Source organism: Oncorhynchus tshawytscha, linkage group LG33, assembly GCF_018296145.1.
Source record: "Oncorhynchus tshawytscha isolate Ot180627B linkage group LG33, Otsh_v2.0, whole genome shotgun sequence".
NCBI lineage: Eukaryota > Metazoa > Chordata > Actinopteri > Salmoniformes > Salmonidae > Oncorhynchus > Oncorhynchus tshawytscha.
In genome coordinates, this window is record NC_056461.1 from 8,734,407 (window position 1) to 8,753,420 (window position 19,014).

Below are 19,014 nucleotides of genomic sequence, written 5' to 3' on the forward strand. Positions count from 1 at the left end.
CCATTTGATTTGATCACGACTGCAATAAAGACAACCTGGAACCTCAACCACAGGGTTGTGTTTCACCAAGCAGGATCGATCAGCTAACTAGGTAACACTAATCAAATACTTATTTTCTGAATGGGAAAGAGAACATACGTTGAATACAGAGTTAATTATTTTGGAAAGTGAACTGGCAAACTCATTGATCCTGCTTGGTAACATACACACACCCTGTGATCAATGAGGAAAACAGACTCCCGTGCACGAGGCACGAGTTGGACCGTCAACAGTGGTCGAGTAGTCTCATCCACCGGGTCTTTAATGTACAGAAACACACACACACAAAAAAAACACAGTCAACTATCAAACACTGCTCTCCAACCTCTGGCCATCTACCACATGGCCCTCATTACAGAGGGGAGGGAAAGACATGGGGCGATCCCTACGGGATAATAACACAACGAAAAACAACAACAAACAACAACTGTCTGTTTACAGAGAGGTCCAGGAGGCCATTTTAACAACTGAATTGTGAAATGGCCACCAGGAGAAGAGGAGGAAAGAGGATGGAAGACGGAGGCTTGTGTTGTTCTCCAGAGAGGGTCCTTGTGTGTCACTACAGTCCGTTATCCACACCCCACATGACACCCCACTCAAATGAAACTGGGGGGGGACAACGGTGTCCCATGCAGGTCTCCTCTGCGATCGCGGTCTCATACTGCTGCCATCTTCTTCAGTCTTCCACTAGGAATCCCACAGTGCTTAGCGTGCGGGGAAGTGTGGGCTGTTAATCGGAGAAGAGGATGGAGAGGGCCATGATGACACAACAAACCGCCACGTACGGACTCTTCCTCTCACCTGGTGGTTCAGAGGGGATGATGGGAGACTTCAGAAGTTAACATGGAAATACTCAATACTTTCAAGGTGTGGTGAATAACCCTACGACAACACTAAACCAAGACTGACTAATAAAAGTGTAAGCAACATATACATGGCCATCACAAGTCTTCTAGAGCTGTGTTCTAGATGATACAACTATTGATTATGTAACAAACAGTGTACCTATTCTGGAACATTTCCAAAAGATACCCAAGAACCTGAAAAGAGGGGAGAGATATGATAATTAGCTACATACTGTTTTAAGTACTGTTTTTACATAACCAGCAATGTTTTAAAGTGGCAATCAGCAGTTTAAACAATAAAGCATTCTACCCGCTCGTTTCGGTAAAAAGCTGAGGAATGGGCCTGGAGAAATGTAACCACTCAAATTCATAGACAGAGGTATGGATGCAAGGACTGACTAAGGCTGTTATGGTGACCATATTGCCACCACACCGGTGGTCACGAGTCATGAAGGCAGTCAAATTCCACGTGACCGTTTAGTCACAGTATTTAGGCTTCTTCAAGCTCGGATGCTCATTTAGTAGTCCACCAAACTTGCTAACTGCCTGGTACTCAGCACTCTAGTGTCCCTCTGATCACTGACATACATGCAAATGTATCAAAAATCTAGTCAAACACTTCCTGAGAGTCAATGAGCTCAAGTTGCACAACATTTCTATAGGCTATGCAATTACGTGAGAAAACAGAATGATGGCCTCTTAAAAAGAGGGGGATCTCATCAACTTTCGCCATTTAAGTGCATAGATGACATGCATCCCCCCCGTTTCGAGACAGGTGCATGATAATGGTCCATTCTAAATCAAAACACACACATATACTAAATAATATATGTAAAGACAAGATTAAGTCAAGAATAGTCTGATGGGTGAGAATATTAGCCTATCACTTGTGAATGATGCCCAGCGTAAGGCAAGAAACAATGCATACCCTATTTTTTGCGACTTTTTCAAATCATAGCTGCACACCTCATGTAGCCTAGCCCATAGGCATATACAGTGCATTCGAAAAGTATTCAGACTCATTGACTTTATATACATTTTTACATTAGGCGTATTCTAAAATGAAATATATATATATATATATACTTTTTTTAAGCATGGTGTTGGCAGCATCATGATGTGGGGATGTTTTTCTGACTGGGACTGGGAGACTAGTCAGGAACGAGGGAAAGATGAACGGAGCAAAGTACAGAGAGATCCTTATTAAAAACCTGTTCCAGAGTGCTCAGGACCTCAGACTGGGGCGAAGGTTCATCTTACAACAGGACGACGACCCTAAACACACAGCCAAGACAACACAGGAGTGGCTTTGGGACAAGTCTCCGAATGTCCTTGAGTGGCCCGGCCAGAGTCCAGACTTGAACCCGATTTAACATCTCTGGAGAGACCTGACAATAGCTGTGCAGCGATGCTCCCCACATAACCTGACAGAGCTTGAGAGGATCTGCAAAGAAGAATGGGAGAAACTCCCTAAATACAGGTGCCAAGCTTGTAGCGTCATACCCAATAAGACTCAAGGATGTAATCGCTGCCAAAGGTGATTCAACGTACTTAAAAGGGTCTGAATACCTATGTAAATCTTTTTTTTATATACATTTGCAAAAATTCTAAAAACTTTTTTGCTTTGTCATTATGGGGTATTGTGTGTAATTGATGAGGGGGAAAAACAATTTAATCCGTTTTAGAATAAGGCTTTAACGTAACAAAATGTGGAAAAATTCAAGGGGTCTGAATCATTTGAAGGCATTGTATGTTTTGATAATGTTTGTATCACAACTAAAGTGGCCAAATAACTTCTTAAAATTAAGCACATTAACACAACGGGTGTAGAGTGTAACTGGCATACATAAGCAGCACATGAGTTTGAAGAAAATGAACCTTTATAATAAAAAGCATTAAATGCATAATCGTATTACAAGTCACTTTTGATAATGGTGTTTTCCCGCTCGCTAATGGAACATTCACGCTTATAGCATATGCCGTGTGCGCATTGCTGTGCTCAAAATGTGAAGAAATAGCCTAATAGTTGATCAACATTAAGCTAAACATTGATCTGCTGCGTGTGGTTGTATTCATTTGGGATCCATCTCATCCCACAACTGTCCCAGTATTTATTTCTTGCACAGAATAGGTCAACTTTTGTACTATGGGGGATAGTAGATTGACCAAGGCTAGTGCTTTTGCTGTTCATTAGGCATACTCATCTTGTTGGCTGCCGAAAAGTAAATGTGGACAGTTCTTCCAATATCTTCAACATGCGCCTCGGAATTGAAAAAGGACACTCGCAGTTGCGTCCCTGATGTTTCTGTCTTCACTTGTAGCCTATGAGAAAGACCCGATCACATGACGGAGAGCCATGTGAGTGAGAGGTGCTTTGGAGCAAGCAGAGAGAAGGGAATTATAATTATTATATTCAGCCCAAGGGGACAGCCACCGCAAAAGGCACAACAGCCACCTCAACATTTATTTTTGTTAGGTGCATCACGGGGAATGCCGCATGGAAATTCGAGGCATTTTCAAGTGCTTGTCAAATTGTGAATGAGAGACTGATGAAGTGTGTACAGCCTGTAAAAAAAACAAAGCAGAGCTCACACCTTTCATGCTACTTTTTTCAAATTTTTAGAGTCACATCATGCAGCCTTAGAATGTATTAGAAATCTAAACATATAGCCCAACGTTTGTATCACAACTAAAGTTAAATTAATAACTCTAAATTAAGCATTATAGGAGCACCTGTTTTTGTTAACCACTCAACACAGAATAGCCGCATTTGCCCACTCCCTCACATCGTTTGGAGAAAATATTATTTATATTTTATTCAATTGTATTCTTCATACTATAAAATAATGCCACGGAAGTCTAAGAAAATCTTGTCTGCTAAATTAACTAGTGTTGCCCACAGCCATATGGCATAGCCAGATCAGTACCTAACATAAGGACAAGTCAGAGTATTCTATTCTGTTCTTCTGAAATAGACTACATTTTCTTCATATCATGTTTCTTTAGACCCGTCTAAAATAAATAATGGATTCATTGTGAAGGTGTAGACTATATTACATGGATTTATTAGACTTAGACTAATACTAATTAGATAAAAAATTGTAGATGTTCCGAAGGTCTGTATCAATGGCTTGTAGGCTGTGTGGAAGCCAGAAGATGCTAAAATGTGTTTATGTTAATTAAGGGTCAATTACCATGAGACCGGAAGTTATCTGCTTGACAATCCCCGGCTGACAATTTCTAGGACTGACCATCCATATTTTTCACAAATATAGATTTAACCATGTTTTGAGTCTATACAATTTTTGTTTAGATTTGCTTTTTTGGAATAAAACAAGCTTATATATGTGAGAGAGAGAGACAGAGATATTCGGGGTTCTGATGGGGTGCGACAGTTGAACTAAGCTGATGAGACATTTATAAGTGATCTTCTTCAAGAACCAATGGGTACATGACATGAATACATGCTACATACATCCAAAAATGTATGTAGCAACTACAGATTGCCCCTCGAAGGAGCAAACTGGCAAAGAGTAGCCCAAGAGAGAGAGAGAGAGAGATTGAGACACAGATCTACACCGAGTGTACAAAACACTAAGAACATATCCTTCTATGATATAGACTGACCAGGGGAATGCTGTCATCTCTTACTTATGTCACTTGCTAAAGGACAGGTTCACCCATTTTTGACCCATATTGTTTTTGTGCATCTCTGAGTGATGTTCTACCAATTCCCTGGGTCATTTCATGTTTTTATGTGTATCTGAGTTATTGGCGTTCAAGCCGGCAGAAATCCGGCCGGTATTACGTAGCACCATGATAAAGTCGCTCTCACTACACTGGAAGTCAATAGGAATACAGCATTTAGTTTACGAAAAAGTCAATCATACATGTCAGATTTCAATATTGGCCGATGTCATAACTGGGGAGGGCGTCTTCTCTCGAATGAGCCATTGATCATATTTTTGCGATACTTCTACCGCGAGAAATGTGTAATTTAACAGAGGGTCTGGCACATTTTTCCTATTCGTCTGCCTCTTTAGTCCAGGGTGGATATCATGGTGCAGTTGCCAGAGATACTATAGAAATGAGATAGGAATCCAATGAATGAAGGAACGTATAAAGCCCCACCCAGCAGCAGACTGTCGACCAATCGGCGTTATGCTGTGTCGCACAGTTGCTAAGCTAATCGTCACGCGGTTGCTAAACTAATTGTCACGCAATCCCTTCTCAAAGTCCGTGTATATGTTGAGAATCAAGCTTATTTTCTTCTAAAGTAAGTCATGTCAAAATGCCAAAGCTATACGATGCTACAGATAGCAAGTGAATTATCTCACACTCAGAAAGGATTTGTAATGTTGTACTTCTTGTTGACAAAATTCGTGCTAATATTGGGTTTTTGAGCAAGTGCCCAATAGACTCCCATTAGGGTTGGGCGATATATCAAATTAATTTTATTAATTTGAATATATGTTTTTGCGTGATATTCCAGGATGATCAATGGAAAGCTGGAGCTCAATTTCAAGTCTCATTGCAAAGGGTCTGTATGTTATTTTACAATGTAGGAAATAGTACAAATAAAGAAAAACCCTTGAATGAGTAGGTGTGTCCAAACTTTTGACTGGTACTGTGTGTAAATAAGGTATGTTTTTTTAATGTTTTTTTATTTGTAATACATTTGCCAAAATTTCTAAAAACCTGTTTTCACTTTATCATTACGGGGTATTGTGTGTAGATTGATGAGTGGGAACAAATTATTTAACCGATTTTTGAATAAGGCTGTAACGTAACAAAATGTGAGAAAGTCAAGCGGCTAGTTCCGAATGCACTGTATATCGTGAATCACACAAGTTTGAAAAAATATTTTTAGGCCACATCGCAATGCCCTAACTGTGTGTAGCTACGTTTGCTAGCTAGCCTGCTAGCCCATAGAGAGAGCATTGCGGATTTTCCATGATGCTACCAAACTTATAATAACACCAAATTTAAACATTTGAATGACAATTTTTGTTTCCCTCACAAAAAATATTGTTGTCACATATTAGTGTTATTTAACACCGTAAATTAAAGGAATAAGTGGTTTTGGGTGAGTTTTTCCTTTAATTCCACTTTAGTCAGTGAAGATAAAGAGACAGGTTAAAGAAGGATTTTTAAGCCTTTTTACAATTGAGACATATACACAATCTGTGTGCCATTCATAGAGGGAATGGGCAAGTCAAAAGATTTAAGTGTCATTGAATGGGGTATGGTAGTATGTGCCAGGCACACCGGTTTGTGTCAAGAGCTGCAACGCTGCTTGTTTTTTTTTTTTACCCTCAACAGTGTCCCGTGTGTATCAAGAATGGTCTACCATCCAAAGGACATCCAGCAAACTTGCCAACTGTGGAAAGCATTGGAGTCAACATGGGCCAGCATCCCTGTGGAATGCTTTCCACACCTTGTAGAGTCCATGTCCAGACGAATTGAGGCTGTTCTGAGGGCACTGTACAGTGGATAGGTCCATATACTGTGCACATTTTTTTTGTTTGGGGGGGGGGGGCCCTAGCACTACACAGCTGATTCAAATTCAAATCACCAACTAATCATCAAGCTTTGATCATTTGAATCAGCTGTGCAGTGTTAGGGCAAAAACCAAAACGTGCACCCGGGGGCTTCCCAGGACCGAGTTTGGGAAACCCTGTGTTAGAGGTCAGAGTGTAGACGGCATGTAAGTGCTCCTCGTGGAGTCTGTCTCCACTGGAGAGGCTTAAACCCACAACAGAGCACACTATCCAGCTCTCCATTCCTCATCGTTGTCTATCTGTCTGTCGAAGGGGTTTAGCCCCCCCAGAACAGCTACTGCAGACAGAGCATCACAATGGTTCAGCCAGCACTCCTACACCCCCCCAAAATCCTTCCTTCTCTTCTCTTTCTTTAGCCAACAGAGGATCAGTGGCTTGTCTAAACACACACTCAGCACCAGATCACTTCTGATACCCGTCCCCGTAGAAATAGAGATGAATAAAAATAATTAAATGCATATCCAATGTTTGGGTTCGTAGAACACATTTAGAAAGCGGGACAGATTGGCCTTTTGTCTTTCACATAATGACAGATAGCATATCATGGTGCTTTTCTCTAGGTTTCAAAGTACTTACATTCTGTGGGGGCATTCCATCCACCACAAATGTATAACATCCAATTTCCCAACACGAGAAATGAGACCAATGGGAAATGGGACTCCTAAGTACTAGCGTAAATAGTCTGTGGCCTGTTAGACCACCATATATCTGTCATCCAGCTGAGCCAATCTGCCATTGGTTTATAAACACTAAGCAGTCAGTCATCAGTCAGAGATTGGAGGGTTAGGGCTCCAATTTCCCTCAAGGCCCCATTCTGGGTCCCTCCCGACACACACACACACACATACATACAACCCAACAACAACACAGGCCTACATTTTTCTGGGCATTGGGCATTGGGCAGTGAGTGAGTGAGTGAGTGAGTGGCATGTTAACACCAGCACTGTAATGCCCAGGCAGTTTGTCAGTCTAATTTGTCTTGGAGAGTGTGTGTGCCGACCTCAGATGACTGGCTCACAATAATTCCCTAATTTCCCCCTAACCCAACATGTGGCACACAGCTTGTTGCATTAGCCTCCCTTACCCACTCAGAGTTGGGAAAAGAGAGAAAGAGTTGAGGAAAATTGAGGAAGAAAAACTGAACTGTTGTTTTTAATCAGCCCCCCCCCCCCAAGAACAGCATTGAACCGATGTGATGTGTATACACTGTGGTCCCAAACACCACACAGCTCTTATTCACTCACTGCTGAGAGGATTTAGAAACAGTCACTTATCTAGTTGGTGACAGTCGTGTTCATTACAGCTGGTAGCCACAAACAATTCCTATTATCTTCAATGGAAAACAAACACAAAGTTCCATTATCCTTCCCAGAGCATTACATAGATGAAAAGGAATACAGTCGACAAAGCCAGAGGATCTGAGTAGAGCGCTACAGATCTGAAGAGGAGTCTTTTGAGGGAGTTAGCTGGCTACCCAGTGTGAGATTTGGTTATGGGTTCAGAGAATAGAGATAAAAGTGCTTGGACAGGCATGATGGGTTGGGGGGGTGCTTAATACAATATATAATAATATAATAATATAATACAATTATTTTATGGATAGGAGAGAGTGTGTGTGTGTGGGGGGTGGGGGGGTGCTTGTGTGTTGATCTCGGCACATGGAAATGTGGCACTGACTCGCTCATGGATTGATGTTTCAGCACTGTCTGAATGAAGACAAAGCCTTCGATTAGCCGTGTGCAACAGGCACGTGCAGTTACAAGCCTGCTAGAGTTAGCGGCAGGCGGATGAGCAATATGAACCGCTGTAGTACGGATGAAGCCTGAGCTGCAATGTGAAGCGAACTGAAGCTTTGGAACACCCTGAGTAGATCTAGCTTCCTTAGCAGTATACCCCTCTGGGCTGTGGAAGGGTAGCTACAGACTAGGACAGTAACTCAGCAGGATAATACTGTCTTATTCTTCTCTGGCAGGCTAGGGGCCAGCTATGGTTCTGAGGTGTGACCTAGAGCTTTAGTTCAGTGCAATAACACTGTCTGTACGTACCCGGTCTTGTTCTTGTCCAGGAGACTAGGGGTCATGGCTCTGAGGTAGGCACAGGTACAGATGAGCAGTAGGATCACTGTTAACAGGCTCTGGAAGTTAAATATGGCAGACTGGAGAGGGAATGGGAGGTTATTACTGGTTCAACATCCATCGTCACTCTAGGATGCATCTATGACTCCACATAACCTGGGTAGCTAAATCATAATGTATGTAATACCTATTGCAAAGTCATCAAATAAGTTTCAATCACAGATAAATACAAGAAAGGCTACTTCAGGGCTGTTAGTTGAAGGCTTTTTAGGTTGTCAACACAAGTTTCCAGGTGTATTGTGTTAAACGTTGGGCTTTGGCTCTCTTTCAGTTGGACACGTTCCTGACTGAATGAGGGAAATCTAGACTGTAAAATAACTGTAAAACAGAACGCCCTATTCTGGATGAAACAAGCTAGCTGGCTACTACTAGCTATCTACTATAGATTGTAATAGGAACGTCTTGTAAAACAGGGATAACGTTACCACTTCCATATTAGACACAAAACATGTATTTATTTGGAGGGTGACGTTAGTTAATCTACTTCTTCGATACGGTTTAATAGCGGTTGGCATCCAATACATGTTACATCACCGCCACCAAGTTATTTAATCAAATGTTATACTTAAGAATTGAATTAAACATTTTACCATGTCGGAGCTAGGTATGCTAGCTAGCTAGCTGCTACGGCGCCACCTCACACTTCCGTAGCGTCGTAGACAGATGACGTTGTACGGAACAAGGAAGAGACGAACTGAAACTGCGGCGTCTGGCGATTTAAACTAGATTTAACACCGGTTGTAGGTTTAAATATCAGAAGTCGACCATCGGATATTAAAAGACACAACCAACTATCTAAAGAAGGCTAGTGCAGTTTGAGGTAGGTGGGACACTGACGTACTTGATACATGTTCAAATGACCACACGTGTGCTGTGCTACGTTGCTTGAGCTTTGTTTACAAACAAGTCTGATGTATGTAAACACACAACTCTAACAATCAACTTTACTGACTTTATTGTCCCCATGGGGACATGTTGTTGCAGTGTCATGTACATGTTTAAAGTGGCGTTTAAATCCAAAACACATTGACAATACAACTTTCATAACAGTTACATACCAATAAAAAGAGACTAGCCTGCTAGCCTTACTGGGTCGATAGGAACATTAGCCCGAGCTATTTAGGAGGGATATCACACCTGGCACAAATGATTGTCTAGTTGTGTTTTTCTTGCCGATGGGTGCCCTATACCTGCGCCTAGAGGGGAGTAGTTCAAAGTCAGAGGACAGAGGGTGGCTTGGGTATAAAATTGGTGCCATTAAGACTCATTTAGCAACATAATCGGCAGAATGAATAATTACAACCATGGCATTCAGTAATGATGGCCAATGAAGTAGTTTACTATGATAATCTCATGTTAGTGGAGCTTTGTCATGCATTCTGCTCGCACCACGTAACATGGCCCAGTCCCAAATCAACCCTTAGACCCCACTCTAGTGTAGTCTACCCTTACCCCACCCCAGATACTTACTGTAGGCTACATGCTGGTGCCAATTGCCTGTCTGTCAAAACAAAATAGAACCTAAAAGGGAAGATAATTCCCAAAGCCAAAGATCGGTGCATCTACATTCTCCATCTCTACTTTGATGGTGTTGTTTTAGTGACTGAATAAAAGAATTCACTAGGAAGATAGGAATTGAGGAAATTCTGAGACCGAGGTTTCAGCACAGGTGTGAACAGGAAAGGGGAGTGACAGAAATATGTGTCATTGCTGGCTGGCTGGGGTGTGGGTACAGGTGTTACTAGGGATTAATGAATGACTGTCGAACAGGGTGTCAGATGGGTGGGTTAAACTCCATGGTTCTCCTTATTTACAATGCTGCACATCTGAACTCTCATCGCGGTCACTGAGCTCTAAGGTGTGCAACTTGGTGTTACTGACTGTCACTGTGGATGAGTATAGTGACTGGTCCAAGGGGAGGGGAGGCAGAGCGTTTTACTGTTTGGCTGGCATCTAACGCAGGCTGTGCTGCCAGCCTGCCAAGAGAATGATGAAATAATGTCCATGAGCTAATTAGCAGGACTGCACTGTCATTTTCACATCCACCCACTGGCGGCAGGTAGCCTAGCAGTTAAGAGCATTGGGCCATTAACCGAAAGGTCAAAACCCCAAGCTGACTAGGTGAATTAAAAAAATATATGTTGATGTGCCCTTGAGCAGGGCACTTGACCCTAATTGCTCTGGATAACCCTATGTCGCTCTGGATAAGAGCGTCTGCTAAATGTAAAGGTAAACAATGATCACAATTGTCACAAATATCCCAACTTTGTTTTTATTTCCAATACTTTGTTTAGAGCCAAACAGAATTACGGACGGAATGACCTCAGGTGCCTGTGCTGTTTTTCTGCAGGTGTGAGATGCATGTGACGGTGCGTGAGGTCTGTATCTCCTCGGAGTCAGAGACTTCCTACTTCCTGCGAGTGGAATGGAGGGGGCGGGACTTAGGCTCTGGCTTCCTGTTACTGCTCACCGATGGACAGAATGCATGGAGAGGAGAGGGTAAACACACACACCTGACGAACACGCACGCACAAACATGACCACACACCTGTCTAAACACTCACCTGAATCTTCCCTCCCTCCCTGTCTGTAGTATCAGAGGATGCAGTGAGGGAGGAGGCTGAGGAGTTGGAGATGCAGACAGATCGTTACATCCAGGACCTCCAGCAGGCCCTGACTGGGACTGGACCCTCTACTGACTACAGCTTCACCTTGACCCATAACCCCGGCCCAATGGCCAACATGACCCTGGCCTACGAGAAGGTGCAGAGGGACATCTCGGTGAGTGGCGTGGCAATGTGTTTTTTGGCCCCAACAAGTTTTTAACGACTATCCTGAACCTTGACCTTTACCATAGCCCTTAACCCTATCAAATGTTTTACTTGTGGTATTTATTTGAGCAAGTTAGCCATCCATCATGTGATATCTGATCTGTGTACAGTGTCGCATGCACTTTGAGGTTCATGTGATGTCGTCACTAGAATGAACACGGATGATGTTTGTATATGATCTCATCCTTAAGAGTTGTTCATGGAAGTGAGAGTGAACTGTGTCTCCCATAGCCTCATGTTGTATCTCGTATCATATCTCATGTCCCCAGTTCCTCTCAGGACCCTCTAACTACCACTAATTGAGCTAATGAACCCAGGAAGACATTCATGTAGTGAAGCGCCGCTGTAGGAGGTTACCATGCCGTAGAAGTGTTGTTCTTATTGTTAGTAACTGTAGTCTTCCCTTCCCATAGCTGTTATAGGCTAGGGGTATTAAGCCCTCCGATAGGATTAGTGTCATATAACTGTAAAAACAAACAAAATGGAGGCCAGTGGTATGATGAAATACAGGTAGTTATTATTATTCCAACAGTGGAATATTTGTCTCTCATCTTCACAGTATATTAGAACACAAGTCAGTCAGGCAGTCATATCAACAGCGGGGTTGTATTGGATCCTTCAGGAGTGTGTTGTTGTTGACCAGTGATGACGCAATCCTAAGATATTGTCTTCCTCCGACTCCCTGCTTCGACAGGAAAATTGTACTGTAGAATACGATCACTATGGAGGTAAAACACACACGTAGCCAACTTAGTGACAGTCCGTGTGCTCAGAGGTCAACCCCACACACACACACACACACACACACACACACACACACACACATACACTTTGTGCTTTGTTGCCATAGTAATAGGGTAATGACAGAATGTAACTCCTAGTGCATGTGTTTCAATAGAAAAGGGAAATGAATAGGACTGACTGCTTCAGAAACGAGAGTTTTGGACCAGGACGTTTACAGAAGTTTCTGTGATGCATCATCTCAGATGAAAAAGTCCAAACTGTTTTCTGTTGCTCAACAGTTTATAAAAAGATGAATTCATTCATCATAGAGATATGACTCATTATCAAATGATCCAAGTCTAATGGCTGGTCTTGCAACAGCAGTGTGTGTGTGTGTGTGCATGTGTGTGTGCCTGTTGTGTAATTTCTGCAGAGAGTGAGCGTTGATTGACACCAGCTGTAAGAAAAGGGTAACCTTACAATACCCTTGTAGAACTGTATACTGTAGAACCATATAGAACCCTGTAAAACAGTCCTGGATAAGGAGAAGTAGGAACATCGGGGTGGTTGTTGTTTGGTAGATGTGAAGATGGGAATGTGATCCTCCTCTTTTTACTGCACCTCACTGGCCCATAGCAACAGCCCCAGGAAGTCTCCCACATCGCTGCGAGGGTATTATCACCATTACCATACCAGCAGTGATGTGTAACCTCAAACAGCAACATGTACTTGACAATAAACAGTCATATTATGGCCCACAGGGCAGCCATTTTCCACTAGTCAGTGGGTTTCCTCGGATCAATGATATTGTGCAACTTTACATTTGATTTTCATTTGGGAGAACCATTCAAGCATTTTTATAGAATGTGAACAACTGAATGTTGTTGACTTCTCATCCTTTCTGTTTTCCTCTGTCATCTCTTCTTTATCTTCTTGTTGATTTTGATGCAGTCTGTCTCTCAGATCTTGTTGAGAGTAGCTTTGTGTGTGTGAGGATATGTGGAATCACAGGTCTAAACGACCCCCTGAACCCGCTGGTCATTCCCTCTGAGACCTGCTTTGAAAACCAACTCCAGAACCAGCATGTGGATCCATTTCACAAGGCCGCAGGGCCAGACGGATTAACATGACGTGTACTCCGAGCATGCGCTGACCAGCTGGCAAGTGTCTTCACTAACATTTTCAACCTGTCCCTGACCGAGTCTGTAATACCAACATGTATCAAGCCGACCACCATAGTCCCTGTGCCCAAGAACACTTAGGTAACCTGCCTAAATGACTACCAACCCGTAGCACTTACGTTTGTCGCCATGAAGTGCTTTGAAAGGCTGGTCATGGCTCACATCAACACCATTATCCCAGAAACCCTAGAGCCACTCCAATTCACATACCGCCTCAACAGATCCCCAGATGATGCAATCTCTATTGCACTCCACACTGCCCTTTACCACCTGGACATCTGTGGATCTGTTGAGAATGCTATTCATTGACTACAGCTCAGCTTTCAACACCATCGTGCCCTCAAAGCTCATCACTAAGGTAAGGACCCTGGGACTAAACACCTCCCTGTGCTTCTGGATTCCTGGACTTCCTGACGGGCCGCCCCTAGGTGGTAAAGGTAGGGAACAACACATCCGCCACGCTGATCCTCAACACTGGGGCCCCTCTGGGGTGAGTGCTCAGTCCCCTCCTGTACTCCCTGTTTACTCATGACTGCATGGCCAGGCACGGCTCCAACACTATCAAGTTTGCAGACGACACAACAGTGGTAGGCCTGATTCCACGATAACGACAAGAGAGCCTATAGGGAGGAGGTCAGAGACCTGGTTGTGTGGTGACAGGACAACAACCTCTCTCTCAACGTGGTTAAGACGTGATTAAGATTGTGGACTACAGGAATAGGAGGACTGAGCATGTCCCCATTCTCATCGACGGGGCTGTAGTGGAACTATCATGGTCCAAACACACTAAGACAGTCGTGAAGAGGGCACAACAAAGCCTATACAAATCAAATTGTATTTGTCACATGTGCCGAATACAACACGTGTAGACCTTACAGTGAAATGCTTACCTATAGGCCCTTAACCAACAATGCAGTTTTAAGAAAATACCAACAAAAAAAGTAAGCGATAAGAATAACAAATAATTAAAGAGCAGCAGTAAAATGCAATAGCGGGGCCATATACAGGGGATATCGGTACAGAGTCAATGTGCAGGGGCACAGGTTAGTTGAGGTAATATGTACATGTGGTATAGTTATTAAAGTGACTATGTATAGATAATAACAGAGAGTAGCAGCAGTGTAGAAGGGGGGGCAATGCAAATAGTCTTGGTAGCCATTTGATTAGCTGTTCAGGAGTCTTATGGCTTGGGGGTAGAAGCTGTTTAGAAGCATCTTGGACCTAGACTTGGCGCTCCGGTACTGCTTGCTGTGGAATAGCAGAGAGAACAGTCTATGACTAGGGTGGCTGGAGATTTTGGCAATTTTTAGGGCCTTCCTCTGACACTGCCTGGTATAGAGGTCCTGAATGGCAGGAAGGTTGGCCCCAGTGACCCAGTGATGCAACCCGTCAGGATGCTCTCAATGGTGCAGCTGTAGAACCTTTTGAGAATCTGAGGACCCATGCCAAATCTTTTCAGTCTCCTGAGGGGGAAATGAAGGACCCTGGGACTAAACTAGAGGTCGACAGATTATGATTTTTCAACGCCGATACCGATTATTGGAGGACCAAAAAAAGTGGATACCGATTAAAATCGGCTGATTTAAAATATATATATGTAATAAGGACAATTACAACAATACTGAATGAACAATGAACACTTTTATTTTAACTTAATATAATACATAAATAAAATCTATTTAGTCTCAAATAAATAATGAAACATGCTCAATTTGGTTTAAATAATGCAAAAACACAGTATTGGAGAAAAAAGTAAATGTGCAATATGTGCCATGTAAAAAAGCTAGTGTTTAAGTTCCTTGCTCAGAACATGAGAATATATGAAAGCTAGTGGTTCAATATTCCCAGTTAAGAAGTTTTAGGTTGTAGTTATTATAGGAATTATGACGCATCGACTATTTATCTCTATACCATTTGTATTTCATATACCTTTGACTATTGGATGTTCTAATAGGCACTTTAGTATTGCCAGCCTAATCTCAGGAGTTGATAGGCTTGGAGTCATAAACAGCGCTGTGAAGCAAGCATTGCTAAGAGCTTCTGGCAAATGCAGTAAAGTTAGAATGAATGCTTACGAGCCTGCTGCCGCCTACCACAGCTCAGTCAGACTGCTCTATCAAATCATAGACTTAATTATAATATAATAAAGACATTGTTGGTTAAGGGCTTGTAAGTAAGCATTTCACTGTAAGGTCTACTACACCTGTTGTATTCGCCGCATGTGACAAATTAACTTTGATTTGATTTACAAGAGGACTGTGTGTGTGTGTGTGTGTGTGTGGTCTATGTGTGTTTAAATGTGTGGAGGTGAATGGTTTTCATCACCAGTAGATGGACCAGTGTAAAGAGAGTCCCTGTAATGACAGACTGTGGCACAAACCAAGGTTCACCACAACACCATTATCTGCTGGCCAGTGAGCTCACCACCAATACACTACCGCTGAATCCCTCACAGCAGAAGCACCAGCATTTGTGGTCACTTTAGGAGCCACCCAGACACCACAGTGATGTAGTAGCGACAGTCTCTACCCGAATAGGTTCTTATTCTCTCCAGTAGTTAGTCACTGAGTCTGAGTTAGAGAGGCCAATACAGAGAGATTATGAAACTGTAGTTTTTCTACGACATCTAATGGAAGCTCTGCTCGAGTACAACATTCCAGAGCCAACTTGGTCCATCATAATACCGGCCAATAGTGTTTGGGGCCAAATCATTATTGACCAATCGTTTTACTGCCCATGTCTTTACCGGCCAACCAAGTAACTGTCCATCTCGTTAAGGTGGGCACGAGTATATGTGTGTGTTTACAGGTGCATATATTAACTCTCTCCCTTCCTCAACCCCCTTCCAGTTCTGCCTGGGTTCTGTGTTGCTGGGTAAGATTCCAGAGCCAGTGGAGGAGGTTAGAGCGTTACTGACTCACGGTCTGGAACGTGGAACCGCACTGCAGAACCACAACCACTTACTAAAGGAGGAGAACCACAGGCTCAAACAGGAGCTACAACACATCAATGCAGAGTAAGACCACACACACACACACACACACACACACACACACACACACAAAGAGCTCACGTCCCTCCTCTTTAAGAGTCATTACCCAATCCCCAAAACTCTCTACAGGGTAGGACCGCCACTGTATGTTGCATTGTCTAGGAACTGATTTTATGAGTGTGTGTGTGTGTGGCTGCTGAGGATGGAAAATAGCTCTGAAAGTGGGCCTTAATGACGCACAGACCTGAGAGCTCAACACAGAGGTCAAGATTGAACACACACACAAAGGTTGAGGGAACCCCTCGCAAGTGAGTGTTGAGGGCAGCTCCCCTCACCTAGACTGAATCCATGTGTTTCTAATCATCTCACTGCTGTAGTTTCTCTGATTCTGAAATAGAATATAGCGGTATTTGGTTGCGGGGGGGAATCTGTCAAGGTTCCCTGGCAACCAACACCAGACGCAACAAACCTTAACCGTGACTGGATTCAGAGGGAAAGAGTGGCTGTTGGCTGCATCAGGGCTGGAGATTTCGATTATGTCCCCTTAGGTTATGTTATGACATAAATGTCCTGTAAATGGCACAGTCATATTTCTATCCATACCAAGCCAAGGATTGTTGCTGTAAATGCATTTTATTCCATTCCCTTGTAACTCACCCTAACCCTGCTTTCTGTAAGCTCAAACACGACCTGTGTGTGTGTGCGTGCGTGTGTGTAGGTTGAAGCGGTTTGTCAGTGGGAAGGAGACACTCGAGTCAGAGCTGTACTCTCGCTTCACCCTGGTGCTGAATGAGAAGAAGGCCAAGATACGCAGTCTGCAGAAGAACCTCACACACCTGCAGGAGACCAGGTACATAGTACACACACGTCCCCCATCTATGACCCAACCTAACGTTACCCCACGGGGGGGTCTGACCGTGAGGAGCCCCTCAAGGTCACAGGATATCACTCATAACATTTCCACCCTCCTCTGTAATAAAGGGGAATGACCAAGAGGGTTTGATTTATCAACGTAGCTTCCTTTGATATATTCATCATCTATGTGATAACCCCTTCTGATATGTCCCGATGGTTTGGTCTTGGTGATTTGGCCATCTGGTGGCACATGCCAGTATGTAAGTGATGAAAGGTGTTATTTAGGTGATGAGAAAATATACAACCTATTGATACCACATTTAATCCCATACTGTTCAATATAAACTGAATACTGTTCAATATAAACTGAATGTAATAGGGTGTTGGGCCACCACAACAGCCTCAGTGCTCCTTGGCGTAGGTTCTGCAAGTGTCTGGATCTCTATTGGAGGGATACGACACCATTCTTCCAATGGGAAATTCTATAATTGGGTGTTTTGTCTATGTTGGTGGGAAACGCTAACTCGGGCGCCGCAATAGAATATTCCATAAGTGTTAAATTGGGTTGAGATCTGGTGACTGAGACATGGCATTATGGTTTATGTCGTTTATGCTCATCAAACCATTCAGTGACCACTCGTGCGCTGTGGATAGGGGGCACAACCATGGTAGCCAGAATAATGTCCAAAATAATGGCATGCCCAGCATTTTTATTCATACATGAACATTAGCATAATGGGGTGTTAATTTCTTAATTAACTCAGGAACCACACCTGTGTGGAAGCACCTGCTTTCAAAATACTCTGTATCCCTCATTTATACAAGGGTTTCCATTATTTTGCCAGTGACCTGTACTCCCAGGATGCACAACCTTCCCAAGTTGTGATCTTTAACACGTGCATGTGCGTCTGTATATCTCTCGTCTCTCTAACAGGGAAGAGGGAGAGAGCAGCAGTCCAGGGAAGGGAACGAAAAAGACGACAGGACAGACCAGAGAGGAGGATGAATATGAAGCGAGCACTGATGATGAGCAGTTACAGCCTGCTTCTATAGAACCCACCCAGGGTAGGGTATAACCCCCTCCACACACACACACACACACACACACACACACACACACACACACACACACACACACACACACTTACTTGCAGTTATATGGAGCAGCTGAGTGGGTTTTATCTGTAGGTAATGGTTGGAAGGGAAAACATTGAGAAGGATCTGAAGGAGATGGAGTGTGTGTGAATGAGTTGGGGTCGACCCCTCAGGTGCCCCCTCAAGTTAACCCAAAGGAAATTCTACAAATATTAACTTGTGTAAAGAAGAAAAAAACATTCAAGTGTCCTAAAAGCTTGTTGAAAGTAAACTTGTCACTGGCAGTGTGTTTGCTTAGTGGTCTCATAGTGATGACACCATAGTGATGACACCAGAGCATGTGTGATCTCCCTCCTGGGGAGTGTTTAGAGCAGATTTACAGTCAGATGTTACTCTGAGTTACATTAGAGCTGTGTGTGTGTGTGTGTGTGTGTGTGTGTGTGTGTGTGTGTGTGTGTGTGTGTGTGTGTGTGTGTGTGTGTGTGTGTGTGTGTGTGTGTGTGTGTGTAAGCGATAGTTGTGTGTGGTCCCCGATTGTAGTCTCTAACCACTATCTCAGAGGAGGTGGCCCTGAGGGAAGAGTTGGAGGGTGAAAGGGGTGGTTGACTAGGAATGATAATAGACCTCACAACACTGCCATCATGGAGCTCAGAAGAACCCCCCCCCCCATGTTTGTGTCCAGCCCAGTGTATGAAAGTGTTTATCCTGTACAGACTCATCATTAACCCTAAATTATAAACTGGGTGGTTTGAACCCT

At 43.3% G+C, this 19,014-nt stretch overlaps 2 protein-coding genes across 2 annotated transcripts in view; one reads left to right on the forward strand and one right to left on the reverse strand.

Annotated features, from left to right (window-relative positions):
* Window positions 1–283: 283 nt before the first annotated feature.
* tmem167a (transmembrane protein 167A) lies at window positions 284–9,291 on the reverse strand. The gene is made up of 4 exons (XM_024397180.2): window positions 9,171–9,291; window positions 8,491–8,600; window positions 1,045–1,079; window positions 284–840 (listed from the first exon to the last, which is right to left on the reverse strand). Exons 1-4 carry the CDS (start codon window positions 9,171–9,173, stop codon window positions 770–772), a joined length of 219 nt encoding a protein of 72 aa, XP_024252948.1. The 5' UTR covers window positions 9,174–9,291; the 3' UTR covers window positions 284–769.
* xrcc4 (X-ray repair complementing defective repair in Chinese hamster cells 4) overlaps window positions 9,264–19,014 on the forward strand; it is a 31,085-nt gene continuing 21,334 nt past the window's right edge. The window contains exons 1-6 of the mRNA XM_042311262.1: window positions 9,264–9,400; window positions 10,931–11,079; window positions 11,174–11,361; window positions 16,165–16,331; window positions 17,026–17,157; window positions 18,097–18,227. Coding sequence (XP_042167196.1) covers window positions 10,938–11,079; window positions 11,174–11,361; window positions 16,165–16,331; window positions 17,026–17,157; window positions 18,097–18,227 — 760 coding nt within the window. The 5' untranslated portion in view covers window positions 9,264–9,400; window positions 10,931–10,937. The remainder of the gene's footprint in view (window positions 9,401–10,930; window positions 11,080–11,173; window positions 11,362–16,164; window positions 16,332–17,025; window positions 17,158–18,096; window positions 18,228–19,014) is intronic.